Raw genomic sequence first — 15,084 nt, 5'->3', positions numbered from 1 at the left:
CAACAGGGCAGAGATGCTGAGGCCTTCCCCTCATAAGAGCATCAGAACAGCCCTGCTGGATCAGACCAGTGAGGGTCCATCTAGCCCAGCATCCTGTCTCACACAGTGGCCTCAACCAGTTCCTCTGGAGAGCCAACAACAGGGCAGAGAGGCCAAAGCCTTCCCCTCATAAGAGCATCAGAAGAGCCCTGCTGGATCAGACCAGTGGGGGTCCATCTAGTCCAGCCTCCTGTCTCAAACAGTGGACTCAACCAGTTCCTCTGGAGGGCCAACAACAGGGCAGAGAGGCCAAGGCCTTCCCCTCAGAAGAACATCAGAAGAGCCCTGCTGGATCAGACCAGTGAGGGTCCATCTAGTCCAGCATCCTGTCTCACACAGTGGCCTCAACCAGTTCCTCTGGAGGGCCAACAACAGGGCAGAGATGCTGAGGCCTTCCCCTCATAAGAGCATCAGAACAGCCCTGCTGGATCAGACCAGTGAGGGTCCATCTAGTCCAGCATCCTGTCTCACACAGTGGCCTCAACCAGTTCCTCTGGAGGGCCAACAAAAGGGCAGGGAGGCTGAGGCCTTCCCCTCATAAGAACATCATAAGAGCCCTGCTGGATCAGACCAATGAGGGTCCATTTAGTCCAGCATCCTGCCTCACACAGTGGCCTCATCCAGTTCCTCTTTAGGGCCAATGACAGCCAGAGAGGTCAAGGCCTTCCCCTCATAAGAACATCAGAAGAGCCCTGCTGGATCAGACCAATGAGGGTCCATCTAGTCCAGCATCCTGTCTCAACCAGTGGCCTCAACCAGCTCCTCTGGAGGGCCAGCAACAGGGAAAAGAGGACAAGGCTGTCCTGTGATGTTGCCTCCTGGCTCTGGGATTCAGAGGATTAGTGTCGCTGAATGTGGAGGTTCCCTTTAGTCCCCATGGCTCACAACCCATTGACAGAGTTATCCTCTTATTACTCTATCTAGTCCCCTTTTCAGGCTATTTATTCCTGTGGCCACCACTACATCCTCTGACAGCAGATTCTACATTTTAATTGCTCTCGGCGTAAAGTGGTATTTCCTGACCCTACTGCCCGTCATATTCGTTGCTGGGTCTTTTGAGATTTGCCTCGTCCCCAAACACGCCAGCTTCCATCTTCCATTGACAGTGGGCAGAGGCCGGGTAGAAATATCCTAATCAATCAATCAATACATCTTTGCTTTGCTAGCTTTGGAGAGAGACTGGAAAGCCGGATGACCTCTGCTGCTGCAAGCAAGGAGCACAAGCAATGAGCTTGGAGATGCAGGGCACAGAAGAAACGGCCATTCAGATCCGGGAAGGGAGAAAAGAAAACAAGTCTCAGGCATCTTAAGACAGGGGTGGGGAACCGGCATCCCGAGGGCCATATACGGCCCTCGAGGTCACTTGGTGTGGCCCTTGAGGATTGCTGGGCTGAACCGAGCCATGTGGCTGCCTCTCTGGGGCCTGGCTGGCCAGCGAGGATTGTGGGGCCCAGATGCGCTGTGCAGCAGCCTCCCCAGGGCCAGGCAGGGATCACAGGGCCCAGATGTACTGTGCGGCAGCCTCCCTGGGGCCTGGCTGGCCGGCCAGAATTGCTGTAGGGCCTGGAAAAGTTACTGTCACAGTTCAGTTTGCACTTGATTATCCCAGATGGTGCGATCTAATATGCTAATGAGTGTGTGACCTAACATGCTAATATTAGGGGATGTGGTCTAATATGCTACTGAGTTCCTGCTGGGCTTTTTCGACAAAAAAGCCCTGGACCTATGCATTTGCCTAGGGCGGTGGGCTGGTTGTGTGCGCGTGTGCCGGATTAGGCTCTCCAAATAGAAAAATAGACTTCAAACAGAAAAATACTTATTTGCATTAATTTTGCTGGCCTGAATCATTCTCCCTCGGCGGAGCACTGTTTTTAAAGCTGATGATTTTTTATGGCCCACGAATGGTGTTATAAATATCTATACGGCCCTTGGCAGAAAAAAGGTTCCCCACCCGTCTTAAGGACTAACCATGTTTATTTCATCATAAGGCTTTGTGAGTCACAGCTCACTTCATCAGATGTAGGGAGTGTTCAACCATAAATTTTTACTAAAAGCTGCTGGCCACAGACCGTTGGTGGCTCGGAGAATGCATTTAGTTGCTTTCTTTCCACTTCTCCCTCCCGCTCCCCTCCCTCCTCCTCCATCTTTCCTTCCTTCCTTTCTTCCTGCCTGCTCTCAAACAGCTGATATTTATTCTATGTGGCTCTTATGTTAAGCAAGTAAGAAGAAGAAGAAGAAGAAGAAGAAGAAGAAGAAGAAGAAGAAGAAGAAGAAGAAGAAGAAGAAGAAGAAGAAGAAGAAATTGGATTTATATTCCGCCCTCCACTCCGAAGAGTCTCAGAGCGGCTCACAATCTCCTTTACCTTCCTCCCCCACAACAGACACCCTGTGAGGTGGGTGGGGCTGGAGAGGGCTCTCACAGCAGCTGCCCTTTCAAGGACAGCCTCTGCCAGAGCTATGGCTGACCCAAGGCCATGCCAGCAGGTGCAAGTGGAGGAGTGGGGAATCAAACCCGGTTCTCCCAGATAAGAGTCCGCACACTTAACCACTACACCAAACTGGCTCTCCACCACCCCCTGTCAAACAGTGACACCAGTTTGGCCACCCCCTGTCATACAGTGAGCGAAAAACACACGACATTGAGGAACAATTTGGGCCTGCAAGCCCCTGGTAGGTGGGTGGAGCCTGAGAAAACTTGACTGACCACAGGGGAGATATCCGTTGCAAGTACGGCCTGCCTTTTCCAGACAAGCCTAATCTTGTCGTTTAAGCCTGACCAAGTAGTGCCCAGAATGCACTGGGGAGAAAGACATGGAGGAATAAAGATGGGGTTGAAACTGGCTGTACCTGAAGAGCTGAGGTGGCTGAGGCTGCAGGCTCTTTGCCCCAAGGGTTTGCCCCGCAGTTTCCAGACCGCAATGAGGCCTCATGTGTCTCTCACCTGAAATGGGCCATGTGGTAGAACATCGGCTGCTTGTAGAAGACGTCGTTGGCCGCGTCAACAATGATCGGGCTGTCCACGTAGTTCCTGCTCCAGTTGGGGCCCCCTTCCATGTCCAGCACCAGGTTCCAGTCAGTCCAGCCCGTGACATAGTTGTTCAGGTTCTGCAAAACCAAGAGTCCGTTTAGCAGTTGGTTCCCAGCTTTGCTTGCAAGCCACAATAAACATTTAAATGAACACAAAAAGGCTCCAGATGGACTAGAGATCATAGAATCATAGAGTTGGAACTAGGGTTGCCAAGTCCAATTCAAGAAATATCTGGGAACTTTGGGGGTGGAGCCAGGAGACTTTGGGGGTGGAGCCAGGAGGAAGGGGTGTGACAAGCACAATTGAACTCCAAAGGGAGTTTTGACCATCACATTTAAAGGGACTGCACACCTTTTAAATGCCTCCCTTCCATAGGAAATAATAAAGAATAGGAGACCTTCTTTTGGGGCTCATAGAATTGGACCCCTGGTCCAATCTTTTTGAAAATTGGGGGTTATTTTGGGGGAGAGGCACTGGATGCTATACTGAAAATTTGGTGCCTCTACCTAAAAAAAAACAGCCCCCCCCCCAGAGCCTCAGATACCCATGAATCAATTCTCCATGATTTTCTATGGGAATAAGTCTGCATAGGGAATAACAGAGTTCGCAGAAGACATTTCCTTCCCCTCCCCCCGCTTTCTGATTACTAGGGTTACCAAGTCCCCAGTTTTCCGGACCTATAGTACCATAGAGTTTTCCCTCCCAAATGGCTAGAGCGTCCGGGAAAACCATAGAGTTTTCTCGGAAACGCCTAGAGCAGCCCCGCACAGGCGCTGCCATTTTGATGACATCCCTTCCGGGTGACGTCATTGCACCAGCGATGTAGGGGGAGGTTCCCTCCTCCGGCCTAATGTGGGCCGATGGGTTGGGAACCTCCCAGGCAGGGGATTCCCCGCCTGGACTGGGGGCTTGGCAGCCCTATTGATGACCCTGAAGCAGGGGGAGGGCCTCCAAACTGAGGGATCCCCTGCCCCCACCTGGGGATTGGCAACCCTAGTTGGAAGGGGCTTCCAGGGTCATCTAGTCCAACCCCTTGCACAATGCAGGCCATTAACACATGCCTCCCCCCCCACACCCCATGACCCCCTGCTCCATGCCCAGAAGATTCTATCAAACGTAACATAAATGATACTATGAAATATAATAAATTATATTTTCAATATATGTGTCTGCCTGCCTATATATTACTTGGTCATACAAAATGCACGCCCAACATCCATTCGTTATAGCACAACCATGATCCAAAAGATTTTAACATATAGCTGGAGAAAAATATACATATATCCAGATATGACCCATATATTATATTTCATATCAGGGCTTTTTTTGAGCAGGGACGCACAGGGACGCAGTTCCGGCTGACTTGGTGCCAGTGGGGTGTGGCCTAATATTTAAATGATTTCCTACTGGGCTTTTTTGTAGAAAACAATGTGAAACAATGGTGACATCGGGGGTGTGGCCTAATATGCAAATGAGCCCCCTGCTGGGCTTTTTCTACCAAAAATGCCCTGCATAATATCATCTTCGTTACACGTGATTTCTTATTTTGGATAGATTCTTCTTTCATCGTAGTTCCAGTTCTCTTTTTGCACCATGCCCAGAAGATGGCAAAAAACCTCCAGGATCCCTGGCCAAACTGGCCTGGAGGAAAATGGCTGCCTGACCCCAAAGTGGCAACCAGCATTTCCCTGGGTGTGTAAGAAAGGGTCGAGAGAACTGAGGCAACCCTTCCTACCCTCATTCTCATGAACTGCCTAAATTCACAGGATCCTCATTGCTGTCAGATGGCCACCTAGCCTCTGTTTAAAAACCTCCAAGGAAGAAGAGCCCATCACCTCCCCAGGAACCACTCTAACGGTCAGGAAGTTCTTCCTAATGTTTAGTCGAAAACTCTTTTGATTTAATTTCAACTCGTTGGTTCTGGTCCAACCTTCTGGGGCCACAGAAAACAACTCTGCACCATCCTCTCTATAGGACAGCCTTTCAAGTACCTGATCTCCAGTGTCATCTAGTCCACCCCACTCTGAACAATGCAGAAAATTCAAAAATACCTCCCCCTAAATTCACAGGATCTACATTGCTGACAGATGGCCATCTAGCCTCTGTTTAAAAACCTCCAAGGAAGGAGAGCCCACCACCTCCTGAGGAAGCCCGTTCAGCTGAGGAACCGTTCTAATGGTCAGGAAGTTCTTTCTAAGGTTTATCCGAAAATTCTTTTGATTTAATTTCAACCCGTTGATTCTGGCTTAAGGGTTTGTTACACAGATCAGTGGATGAGTTAAATACTTGCCAGACCCTTGGGAGCCACAGTGGGAGGGCTTCTAGCGTCCTGGCCCCACTGGTGGACCTCCTGATGGCCTCCTGTAATTTTTGGCCACTATGTGACAGTTACACTGGATGGGCCATTGACCTGATCCATTTTGAGAGCCAGTTTGGTGTAGTGTTTAAGTCTGCGGACTCTTATCTGGGAAAGCCGGGTTTGATTCCCCACTCCTCCACTTGCAGCTGCTGCAATGGCTTTGGTTCAGACATAGATCTCATAGGAGTTATCCTTGAAAGGGCAGCTGCTGTAAAAGCTCTCTCAGCCCCACCTACCTCATGGGTGCCTGTTTATTTATTTAATTCCATTTGTATCCAGCCGTCCCCGCCCAGGCAGGCTCAGGGTAGCTCACATACTCATGCATACGCATGAGGATAAACATACAATAAAACAGTGGTGGCCTACGGTAGTTCTCCAGATGTTTTTTTGCCTACAACTCCCATCAGCCCCAGCCATCATGGCCAATGGCCGGGGCTGATGGGAGTTGTAGGCAAAAAACATCTGGAGAGCTACCGTTGGCCACCCCTGCCATAAAACATTAAAACAGTAAAAACAATTTAAAACATAGAAATCGCCATTTCATTTCAGATGCTATGATCTTAAGTGTGTTGTCTTGCTAGTCCAGCTAGGTGTTCCCCGTAAAGCAGATCTTAATGGCAGATCTATATGGAGCAGATTGCAAGAGGTGGTCCAGATGTTTTCTGGAGACTGTAGCAGCCAATGATCTAACTTGCAAACGCCTGGTGGAAGAGTGTCGTCTTACAGGCCCTGCGGAACTGTATGGAACTGTTGTGTATGGGGGGGAAGGTAAAGGAGATTGTGACCGCTCTGAGACTCTGAGATTCAGAATATAGGGTGGGATATAAATCCAATATCTTATCTTCAAATCTCAACCCTAATTTGGCAACCCATGCCTTGACCGTTATAAAAGCAAATTATGATTTGCAGTGTAACAAAAGCCGCAGGCGGTCTCAGGAACAAACTATTGGATTCTTCTGCCAAATTTTTACTTGGAGAAATGAAGACTGAGGTACGACATGATAGAGAAGGTAGAGAAAGAAGGACTTTTCTCCCTTTCCCACAATACAAGAACTCTTATCAAACTGCTGAGCGTTCGGGTTAGAACGGATAAAAGGAAGTACTTTTTCACCCAAAGAGTGATTAACACGTGGAATTCACTGCCACAGGAGGTGGTGGCAGCTACAAGCATAGACGGCTTCAAGAGGTGATTGGATAAACCTATGGAATAGAGGTCCACAAGGTATAGATGGAACTCCCTGTCTGCGGCTCTGTATTCTTGGTGCTTGGGGGGGGGGGCACAGTGGGAGGGCTTCTAGTGTCCTGGCCCCACTGATGGACCTCCTGATGGCACCCTGTTATTTTTGGTCACTGTGTGGCACAGAGTGTTGGACTGGATGGGCCATTGGCCTGATCCAACATGGCTTCTCTTATGTTCCTATGTTATCTCTCCGCTTGGGTTTTTATAAGGATGCACTAAATTCTCCGTGACTGAAAGAAAGACACCTCCCAAGGGTCAGCGTTAACCAGGGTTGCCAATCCCCAGGTGGGGACAGGGGATCCCCCAGTTTGGAGGGCCCTCCCCCTGTTTCAGGGTCATCAGAAAGTGGGGGGGAGGGAAATGTCTGCTGGGCACTCCATTATTCCCTATGGAGAGCAATTCCCATAGGGTATAATGGAGAATTGGGTATCTGGGGCTCGGGGTAGGGGGCTGTTTTTCGAGATAGAGGTACAAATACTTTGACCACCAAATGAGAAGGGAGCACTCCCTGCAGAGGAAAGGCAGAAGGCAAAAGAAGAAGGGGACAGCAAAAGATGAGATGGCTGGACAGCAATACTGATTTAACTAACACAAATTTGAGCAGACTTCAGAGGACGGTGGAAGACAGGAGAGCCTGGCATGACTTGGTCCATGGGGTCACAAAGAGTCAGACTCAACAAAAACCAAATTTTCAGCAAAGCATCCAATGCCTCTCCTCAAAACAGCCTCCAAGTTTCAAAACGATTGGACCAGGGGGTCCAATTCTATGAACCCCCAAAGAAGGTGCCCCTATACTTCATTGTTTCCCATGCAGGGAAGGCATTTAAAAGATGTGCTGTCCCTTTAAATGTGATGGCCAGAACTCCCTTTGGAGTTCAATTATGCTTGTCACAACCCTGCTCCTGGCTCCACCCCCAGTGTCTCCTGGCCCCACCCCCAGATAGTCCCCAGATAGTTCTTGAATTGGACTTGGCAACCCTGGCGTTAACTTATCTGCGGCTATATGAAACTTACCGCAAGAATACTGTGGCTGTATTTGCTGCCACGGTCCCAGCCCCCAAGCACCACACGCGGCTCCCAAAAGTACGAACCAGTGGAGGCTTCGGTGGAAATGAGGTAGTATTCGGGGAAAAGATGGTGGGTGATGGGCAGCGTCAAGTCGATTGGGGCCAGGAAATCCAAATACCAGTGGATGCCAATCCCATTAACATAGCGGGAAGCCTTGGGGTCCTTGAGAACCTAGAAACAAGCAGAGTGCTGACGTTACAGCTACTGGCCAATAAGTCTTTGATTTCAGAGGACTGCTCGTGTCCAGAAGTTGACGTTTCATCAAGGGGAGGTGAAAGTTACAAGATGGTTGTGGGGAATCCCCCTCTGGTTTGGAACAGAAGACCCATCAAGGCTAGGATAAACTGTGGAAGGGTAGGCACTAAACATCTGAATCCTAGACCCAAGAGGCAGCATCAAGGGAAGGCCTTGGCCTCTCTGCCTTGTTGTTGGTCAATCACAGGAACTGGTTGAGGCCACTGTGTGAGACAGGAAGCAGGACTAGATGGACCCTCACTGGTCTGATCCAGCAAGGCTATTCTTACGTTCTTATGAGGGGAAGGCCTTGACCTCTATGCCCTGTTGTTGGACCTTCAGAGGAACTGGCTGGCCACCGTGTGAGACAGGATGCTGCGCTAGACAGACCACTGGTCTGATCCAGCAGGGCTCCTCTGATGTTCTTCTGAGGGGAAGGCCTCAGCCTCTCTGCCCTGTTGTTGGCCCTCCAGAGGAACTGGTTGAGGCCACTGTGTGAGGCAAGACTCTGGACTAGATGGACCCTCACTGGTCTGATCCAGCAGGACTCATCTGATGTTCTTCTGAGGGGAAGGCCTTGGCCTCTCTGCCCTGTTGTTGGCCCTCCAGAGAAACTGGTTGAGGCCACTGTGTGAGGCAAGACTCTGGACTAGATGGACCCTCACTGGTCTGATCCAGCAGGACTCATCTGATGTTCTTCTGAGGGGAAGGCCTTGGCCTCTCTGCCCTGTTGTTGGCCCTCCAGAGGAACTGGTTGAGGCCACTGTGTGAGGCAAGACTCTGGACTAGATGGACCCTCACTGGTCTGATCCAGCAGGGCTCTTCTGATGTCCTTATAAGGGGAAAGCCTCAGACTCTGTGCCGTTGTTCGCTGTCCAGAAGAGCTGGTTGGCCACTGCCTGAGACAGAATGCTAGATTAGCTGGACTACTGGTCTGATCCAGCAGGGTTCTTATATGTTCTTACGAACAGAGGGGAGGAGGCAGCAGCAGATTGGGAGTTTGGAGCCAAGAGGGGCAGGAAAAAAAAAAAAGCTAAGGTGTGAATGAATGGCTGAAGCAAAACACCTCGGACTGACAACCCTAGACTCTAACAGTCTTCCATGTTTGTCTTTTAAACACCCATGTTTCTAGACCTCATGAAACAAACAGAAATGAGAACAACTGATTCGGGTCAGACTCCAGTATGCCCAGTCCTGAAGAATGGTAGACTGTTCCTCCCACACAAAATGACTTGTTTTGAACAGTTCGTTTTTATATTATGGTGTTGTTTTACTGTAAGCTTCCTCCAGCAGGACTCTGAAGAGGCAGCATAATAATAGATTTAATTAGTCCGTTAACACATGCGGAATCTCGGGACACAGAATGAACATCTGCCCCGTTATGGGTGGAATTCTAGCAGGAGCTCCTTTGCATATTAGGCCACACACCCCTGATGTAGCCAATCCTCCAAGAATTTACAAAAAAGAGTCTTGTAAGGTCCACGAGGATTGGCTACATCAGGGGTGTGCGGCCTGATATGCAAAGCAGGGCCGGATCTAAGTGGGGTGCTTGCTCCGGGCGCTGACGGAGGGGGGGCGCCAAATTGGGTATGGAGTCCATTGTATTCTATAGGACCATAAGATAGAGTGGCCCATAAGGGGGCGTCATTTTTTAATTTTGCCCCCCCCCCCCTCAAAAAACATGTAGATCCGGTCCTGATGCAAAGGAGCTCCCGCTAGAATTTCACCCCTGTGCCCCGCTCATCTCCATGAACATCTGTCTTCCTCCTTTGTTTTCCTTTTGAAATCTAACCAGGGATGCTGGGGATTCCACTAAAAAAGCAAAGGTAGTCCCCTGTGCAAGCACCAGTCGTTTCCAACTCTGGGGTGATGTCGCATCATGACGTTTTCATGGCAGACTTTTTACGGGGTGGTTTGCCATCGCCTTCCCCAGTCATCTACACTCCCCCCCACCCCAGCAAGCTGGGGACTCCTTTGACCGACCTCGGAAGGATGGAAGGCTGAGTCAACCTTGAGCCGGCTTCCTGAACCCAGCTTCCGCCAGGATCGAACTCAGGTCGTGAGCAGAGCTTAGGACTGCAGTACTGCAGCTTTACCACTCTGCGCCACGGGGTTCTCTGGGGCTACCACTAGGGGTCAGCAAACTCACCACTTCGGCCCAATAAGGAAGCATGACTCTCTGGTCGTCAAGGATGATGAGCTCTATGCCCTTGTAGGAGCTGTTGGCCAAGGTAGGGCCCAAGTCTTGGGCGATGAAGTCTCGCTGGTGCTCAGGGGAGAAGCCCAGGCACTGGAACGGGTAGAAGATGATGTCTCCGGCTGTTGGCTCATTCCCGGCTGTCACTGCCCAGAAAGTCAGGTTATATTTCGCATATTCATCTAAGAACCTGTGAGCGGGAAAACGGTGAAGCTCAGAGTGGGCGTTATGGAGAATGCCGAAACATAAGAAGCCTGCTGGATGGGAGTCAAGATCCATCCAGCCTTGGGTTGCCAACTCTAGCTTGAGAAATTCCTGGAGATTTGGGGGTGGAGCCTGGGGAGGGCAGGATTTGGGGAGGAGAGGGGGTGCAACAGGGATGTGATCCCATGAAGGTCACCCTCCAAAGCTGCCCTTTTCTCCAGAACTGATCTCTGTAGCCTGGACGCCAAATGTAATTTCAGGAGGCCTCCAGGCCCTGCCTGGAGATTGGTAACTCGATCATCCTAACAATGGCCTATCAGATGCTTCAGGAAAGCCCACAAGCGGGGTCTAAAGGCTACAGCCCTCCCCCGTCTCATTCTCCAAAGCTGGTATTTAAGGATATAGTGCAAGTGTCATAGGTCTCTCCGCCCCCAATCAGGCTTCTTGCATTGCAAGAATGACAAAGACCTTCTGCAGTCATGAGCAGGGCCGGGGCTTGCGTACCGAGCTCATCCCCTGGCCTGCTTGATGACGTCACTTTTGGTGATGTCATCATGCCATGAATGAGCAATTTCCCATTCCAAAGGAGGTGTGGGGGGGTACGGTGCAGGGGTCTGCCTTGAGTGGCAGAACTAGGCTTCCCAATCCCCAGGTCCCAGCGGGGGATCCCCCGGTTTTACAGGCTTCCCCCCTCCCGCAGCCAGCTGGCCGGCAGGGGAAGCCCCGCCCCCACAGCCATTATGCACCTCCATGAACGATTCCCATAGGGAATGATGGGGAATTGATCCGCAGGTATTGGAGGCTCTGAGGGGGCTGTTTTTTGAGATAGAGGTGCCAAATTTTCAGTATAGCATCTAGTGCCTCTCCCCAGAATACCTCCCAAGTTTCAAAAGGATTGGACCAGGGGGTCCAATTCTATGAGTCCCAAAAGAAGGTGCCCCTATCCTTCATTATTTTCTATGGAAGGAAGGCATTTTAAAAGGTGTGCTGTCCCTTTAAATATGATGGCCAGCACTCCCTTGGAGTTCAATTATGCTTGTCACACCCTTGCTCCTGGCTCCGCCCCCAAAGTCTCCTGGCTCCGCCCCCAAAGTCCCCAGATATTTCTTGAATTGGACTTGGCAACCCTAGGCAGAACCCCTAGCGCCGGTCCTGACTCTATGCTCCAAGTGGCCACCCGGGTGGCTCTTGTGGAGACAGAAAGGCAGGATATACATTTTATAAAATGTTATGTACTGGACTTTATGTTCGGCGGGAAGCCTTCACGTGCCCCCAGGCAGCGGCAGGAAATGCCAGAGACTCTTGGATACCTTTCCCGATTGGGATGCTAAGCCGTAACCAGTGAGCAGTCTTGGCGTGAAACTTGACTGCCGTGATTTGGTACGGGAGCGGTTCTTTTGCATGCATCTAAGCAGGGTCGTGGCCCCGCCATTTTGCCCGTAGTGTGTAGTTTCCAATAAAGCATGTTCCTGTTTAAACTCCAATGCATCGAACCCAGTATTTTAACACACAATAAAACAAATAAAACCTTTTCCCTGGGCGCAGAAGTGACTTGTCGGAGGGCTGCCTAGAGCAGGCATGGCACAACGCCAGTTTTAAGCACCGTTACCTGATGAAATAGTTGGCCCAGGTCTTGTGGTACTTGTCGCCCGGTTTCCCCTTCAGGGTCCCACGGCCCGTCATGGCTCCATTGGTTTTCATCCAGACCGGGGACGTCCAAGGGCTGGCGTAGAGGGATAGGGGTTTCGGGGCCACAGCTTGGGCCTGCTGAAGGATGGGGATCTGGGGGACAGAAGGTCTTTGTCACTCGCCTGGACTTTTGTGCAGTCATCAGGACTGTCTTGCTACCCTTTGTTAGAAGGGTTCCCAGCCTCCTGCTGGCAGCCGGGGTTCCCCCAGTTTCGAGGCCCCGATCCATCAGTATAGAGCTGGGTGACAGGGAGCTGGCTCACCCCCAAAGAGCTGTCATGACGATGTCATCCGGAAGTGACACCATCACGCGGGGGGGGGGGGGGTGCTCTAGCAATTTGGGTAAAAACTCTATGGCACCATAGAGTCCCCCCCCCCCAATTTTCTAGACGTCCCCTATGCGACATGCCTGGTGCGATGATGTCACTTCCAGGAGACATCATTGAGACACTTCCCCCTCGCTGGGAGCCTATTTGTTAGTCAGCATTAAATAATCATGGCTGTCAGGGCACTGGTGCTAGCAGGGATGATAAGTAGGGATGCCAACGCTGGGTTGGGAAATTCCAGGAGATTTGTGCTGGAAGAACTAGCTGCAGCGTCCCTGTGCCTTAGCCTCCAAGAAGCAAGTGACCAGAGAGTTGCAGACAGATAGAAAGGCAGACACTAAGCATCTTCGTGTTTACTCTTCAAGTTCTGTCACTGAACCTTTAAATGTGCAGACTGCTGCTCTTGTGGAAAACAGCTTCATTCCATCTCCTTCCTTCTCTGTGGTATAGCGGTTAAGTGCATGGACTCTTATCTGGGAGAACCGGGTTTGATTCCCCATTTCTCCACTTGCACCTGCTGGAATGGCCTTGGGTGAGCCATAGCTCTCGCAGAGCTGTCCTTGAAAGCTGTCTCTCAGCCCCACCTACTTCACAGGGTGTCTGTTGGGGAGGGAGGTAAAGGAGATTGTGACCGCTCTGAGACTCTGAGATTCAGAGTATAGGGCAGGATATAAATTCAATACCATCTTCTTCCTACCCACACACAAAGAGGGATGACATGTTTCTCCAACTTTGGTACCATGGATGTAGGATACCTTTCTGCATCCATATCCATCGCTAGCTTATGAAATAGAATGTGTCCCTTTCTCTAAGCTGCAGTATCAAATATATATTTCCTAAACAGGGGTCATTTAATAGGAAAAGAGGTGCCGGAGCTCATTAACACAACTCATTTGCATATGCCACACACCCCTGACATCACCAGAAAGTGTACTAAATTCAGCTCAGCATCTACCTTAAAATGCTTCTTGAATTATAATTGTCATCAGGGGTCATTTTTTAGAAAAATAAGTGGTGGAGCTCATCCAGGGATTGTTATGCAGCTGCAGCTGCTATTCAATGGACAAGGTGGGAAGGAGGAGGTGGAACTGTCAGAAAGGTTCAGGAGCTGTGCTCCTGTGAGCTCCCACTGAATCCGAGGCCTGATTGTCATAATAAAACCCTACTCCCATAATACGTTTAAAATTACTTTCTCTTCAGTGACCACAGTGGTATGATGAAGATTTCCCTCCATCTGCTTTATATGTTTTGGTTATTTTCCCATTTTGTGTGTGTGTGTGTGTGGGGGGGGGGGAATATTAGAAAGTTTGTCAAATCTTAGAGTTCAGCAGAATTCTCCCAGTGGGTTTGAACAATGGAGCCCAGAAGTGGGGAGGGGAGGGCAGCTTTAAGAAAGAAGGAGCACAATCAGATTTAGAGGTTCTGGAGCTCTGCTCCTGTGTCTACCCAAAATGAGGCCTGTTCCTAAATAAAGCTGTTCTTATATTCTTTTAACCTGATAAGTGGATCTGAGGTTCAAATCCCTGCTCTGCCATGAGGCTCATTGGGTGACCTTTGGCCAGTCACACCCTCTCACCCTAACCTACCTCACAGGGTTGCTGCGAGGAAAAAAACAGAGGAGAGGCAAATGATGTAAATCACTTTAGGTTTGGGGAGAAAGGTGCCACTGGGATTTTGTTTCATTTTGTGACAGTAGACTGAGACGGCTCCCCTTTTATAACTTTCTCGGTTCCACCTGGGCTACGGGTGAAATGACTGTTACGGGGTGGCGGTGGGGGAACCCATGCGCCCGTCTTTCGAGTCGAGTCAGCGACAGCACTTGCCTTCATCTTGGTATCCTCCTCAGTCAGACTGAAATTTTTCAGCTCGAAATCGTCCTCCATGTCGTCGTAGGTGTAAAGCCTCACAGAGAAGTCACAACTTGCCATGGGGACTCGGATTAAGTTGTACTCAATCCCTGAGAGAGAGGGAGGGGGTGAGAATGATGAGCACGGTTCAGGACCCTGCTCTTTGCCCGGGGCTGTTCTGTCTGGGTGCTGGTTGTTTCCCTGGTTAAAAGCAGAGGCCTGCTTCACTGTTACCTCAGGTCTCCTCCTGAGGGGGCCCAGAACTGAGGGTGTAGAAGGACTCCATCTTAAGTGAGTAGGGCTGTCAATCCCCAGTTTGGTAGAATAACGACACTCTCACTCCGTGAACAGAATTTTACACGCTTATTTTCCACCACGTTATTGCTGTGTTGCATTTGTCAGCTGGCACTTTAGATAATACCATAATCAAACAAGCATATTTTGCACATCATAATTTGTAAACTGATATTATTTTACATCATTTTTGCACATTCAATTCTTGCATTTCTTACCAGCTGCTGTATGCAATGATTGTACAAACATGTTATGCGCATACAATTTGTCCACACAATATTTCACACTTAACATTTTAGACTTAGTATTTATAAAAAAAACCCATGGAAGATCAAATTCCTGTATCAGTCCGTTTGGGTATCTGTGTATAAGTCTGGCCTCCTGGTGTGACAAAATTCTCTGTATATCCTGTTTACATAAGGGGCCGGGAAACAAAATGGACCAGTTCTTTTATGATTCGTTGGACTTTAAATAATATTCATTTTTTTTGGACAGTAGGAGTGTTGTGTAGAAGATGTTTTTTTGTCTGTACCATTGAGATATTCATAAGAGGACATAT

At 49.7% G+C, this 15,084-nt stretch overlaps 1 protein-coding gene across 1 annotated transcript in view; it reads right to left on the bottom strand.

The window, feature by feature from the left end:
* Positions 1–15,084, bottom strand: part of LOC132583619 (lysosomal acid glucosylceramidase-like) — a 58,172-nt gene that overhangs the window by 2,703 nt on the left and 40,385 nt on the right. The window contains exons 5-9 of the mRNA XM_060255241.1: positions 14,208–14,341; positions 11,979–12,151; positions 10,118–10,355; positions 7,681–7,905; positions 2,981–3,144 (exon numbers count right to left, since the gene is read on the bottom strand). Of these exons, the coding sequence (XP_060111224.1) occupies positions 2,981–3,144; positions 7,681–7,905; positions 10,118–10,355; positions 11,979–12,151; positions 14,208–14,341 (934 nt within the window). The remainder of the gene's footprint in view (positions 1–2,980; positions 3,145–7,680; positions 7,906–10,117; positions 10,356–11,978; positions 12,152–14,207; positions 14,342–15,084) is intronic.

This window comes from Heteronotia binoei, chromosome 1, assembly GCF_032191835.1.
Source record: "Heteronotia binoei isolate CCM8104 ecotype False Entrance Well chromosome 1, APGP_CSIRO_Hbin_v1, whole genome shotgun sequence".
NCBI classification, from domain to species: Eukaryota; Metazoa; Chordata; class Lepidosauria; order Squamata; family Gekkonidae; genus Heteronotia; species Heteronotia binoei.
Note: the sequence above shows the minus strand (reverse complement) of the source record. Positions and strands in the feature narration are given on the sequence as shown.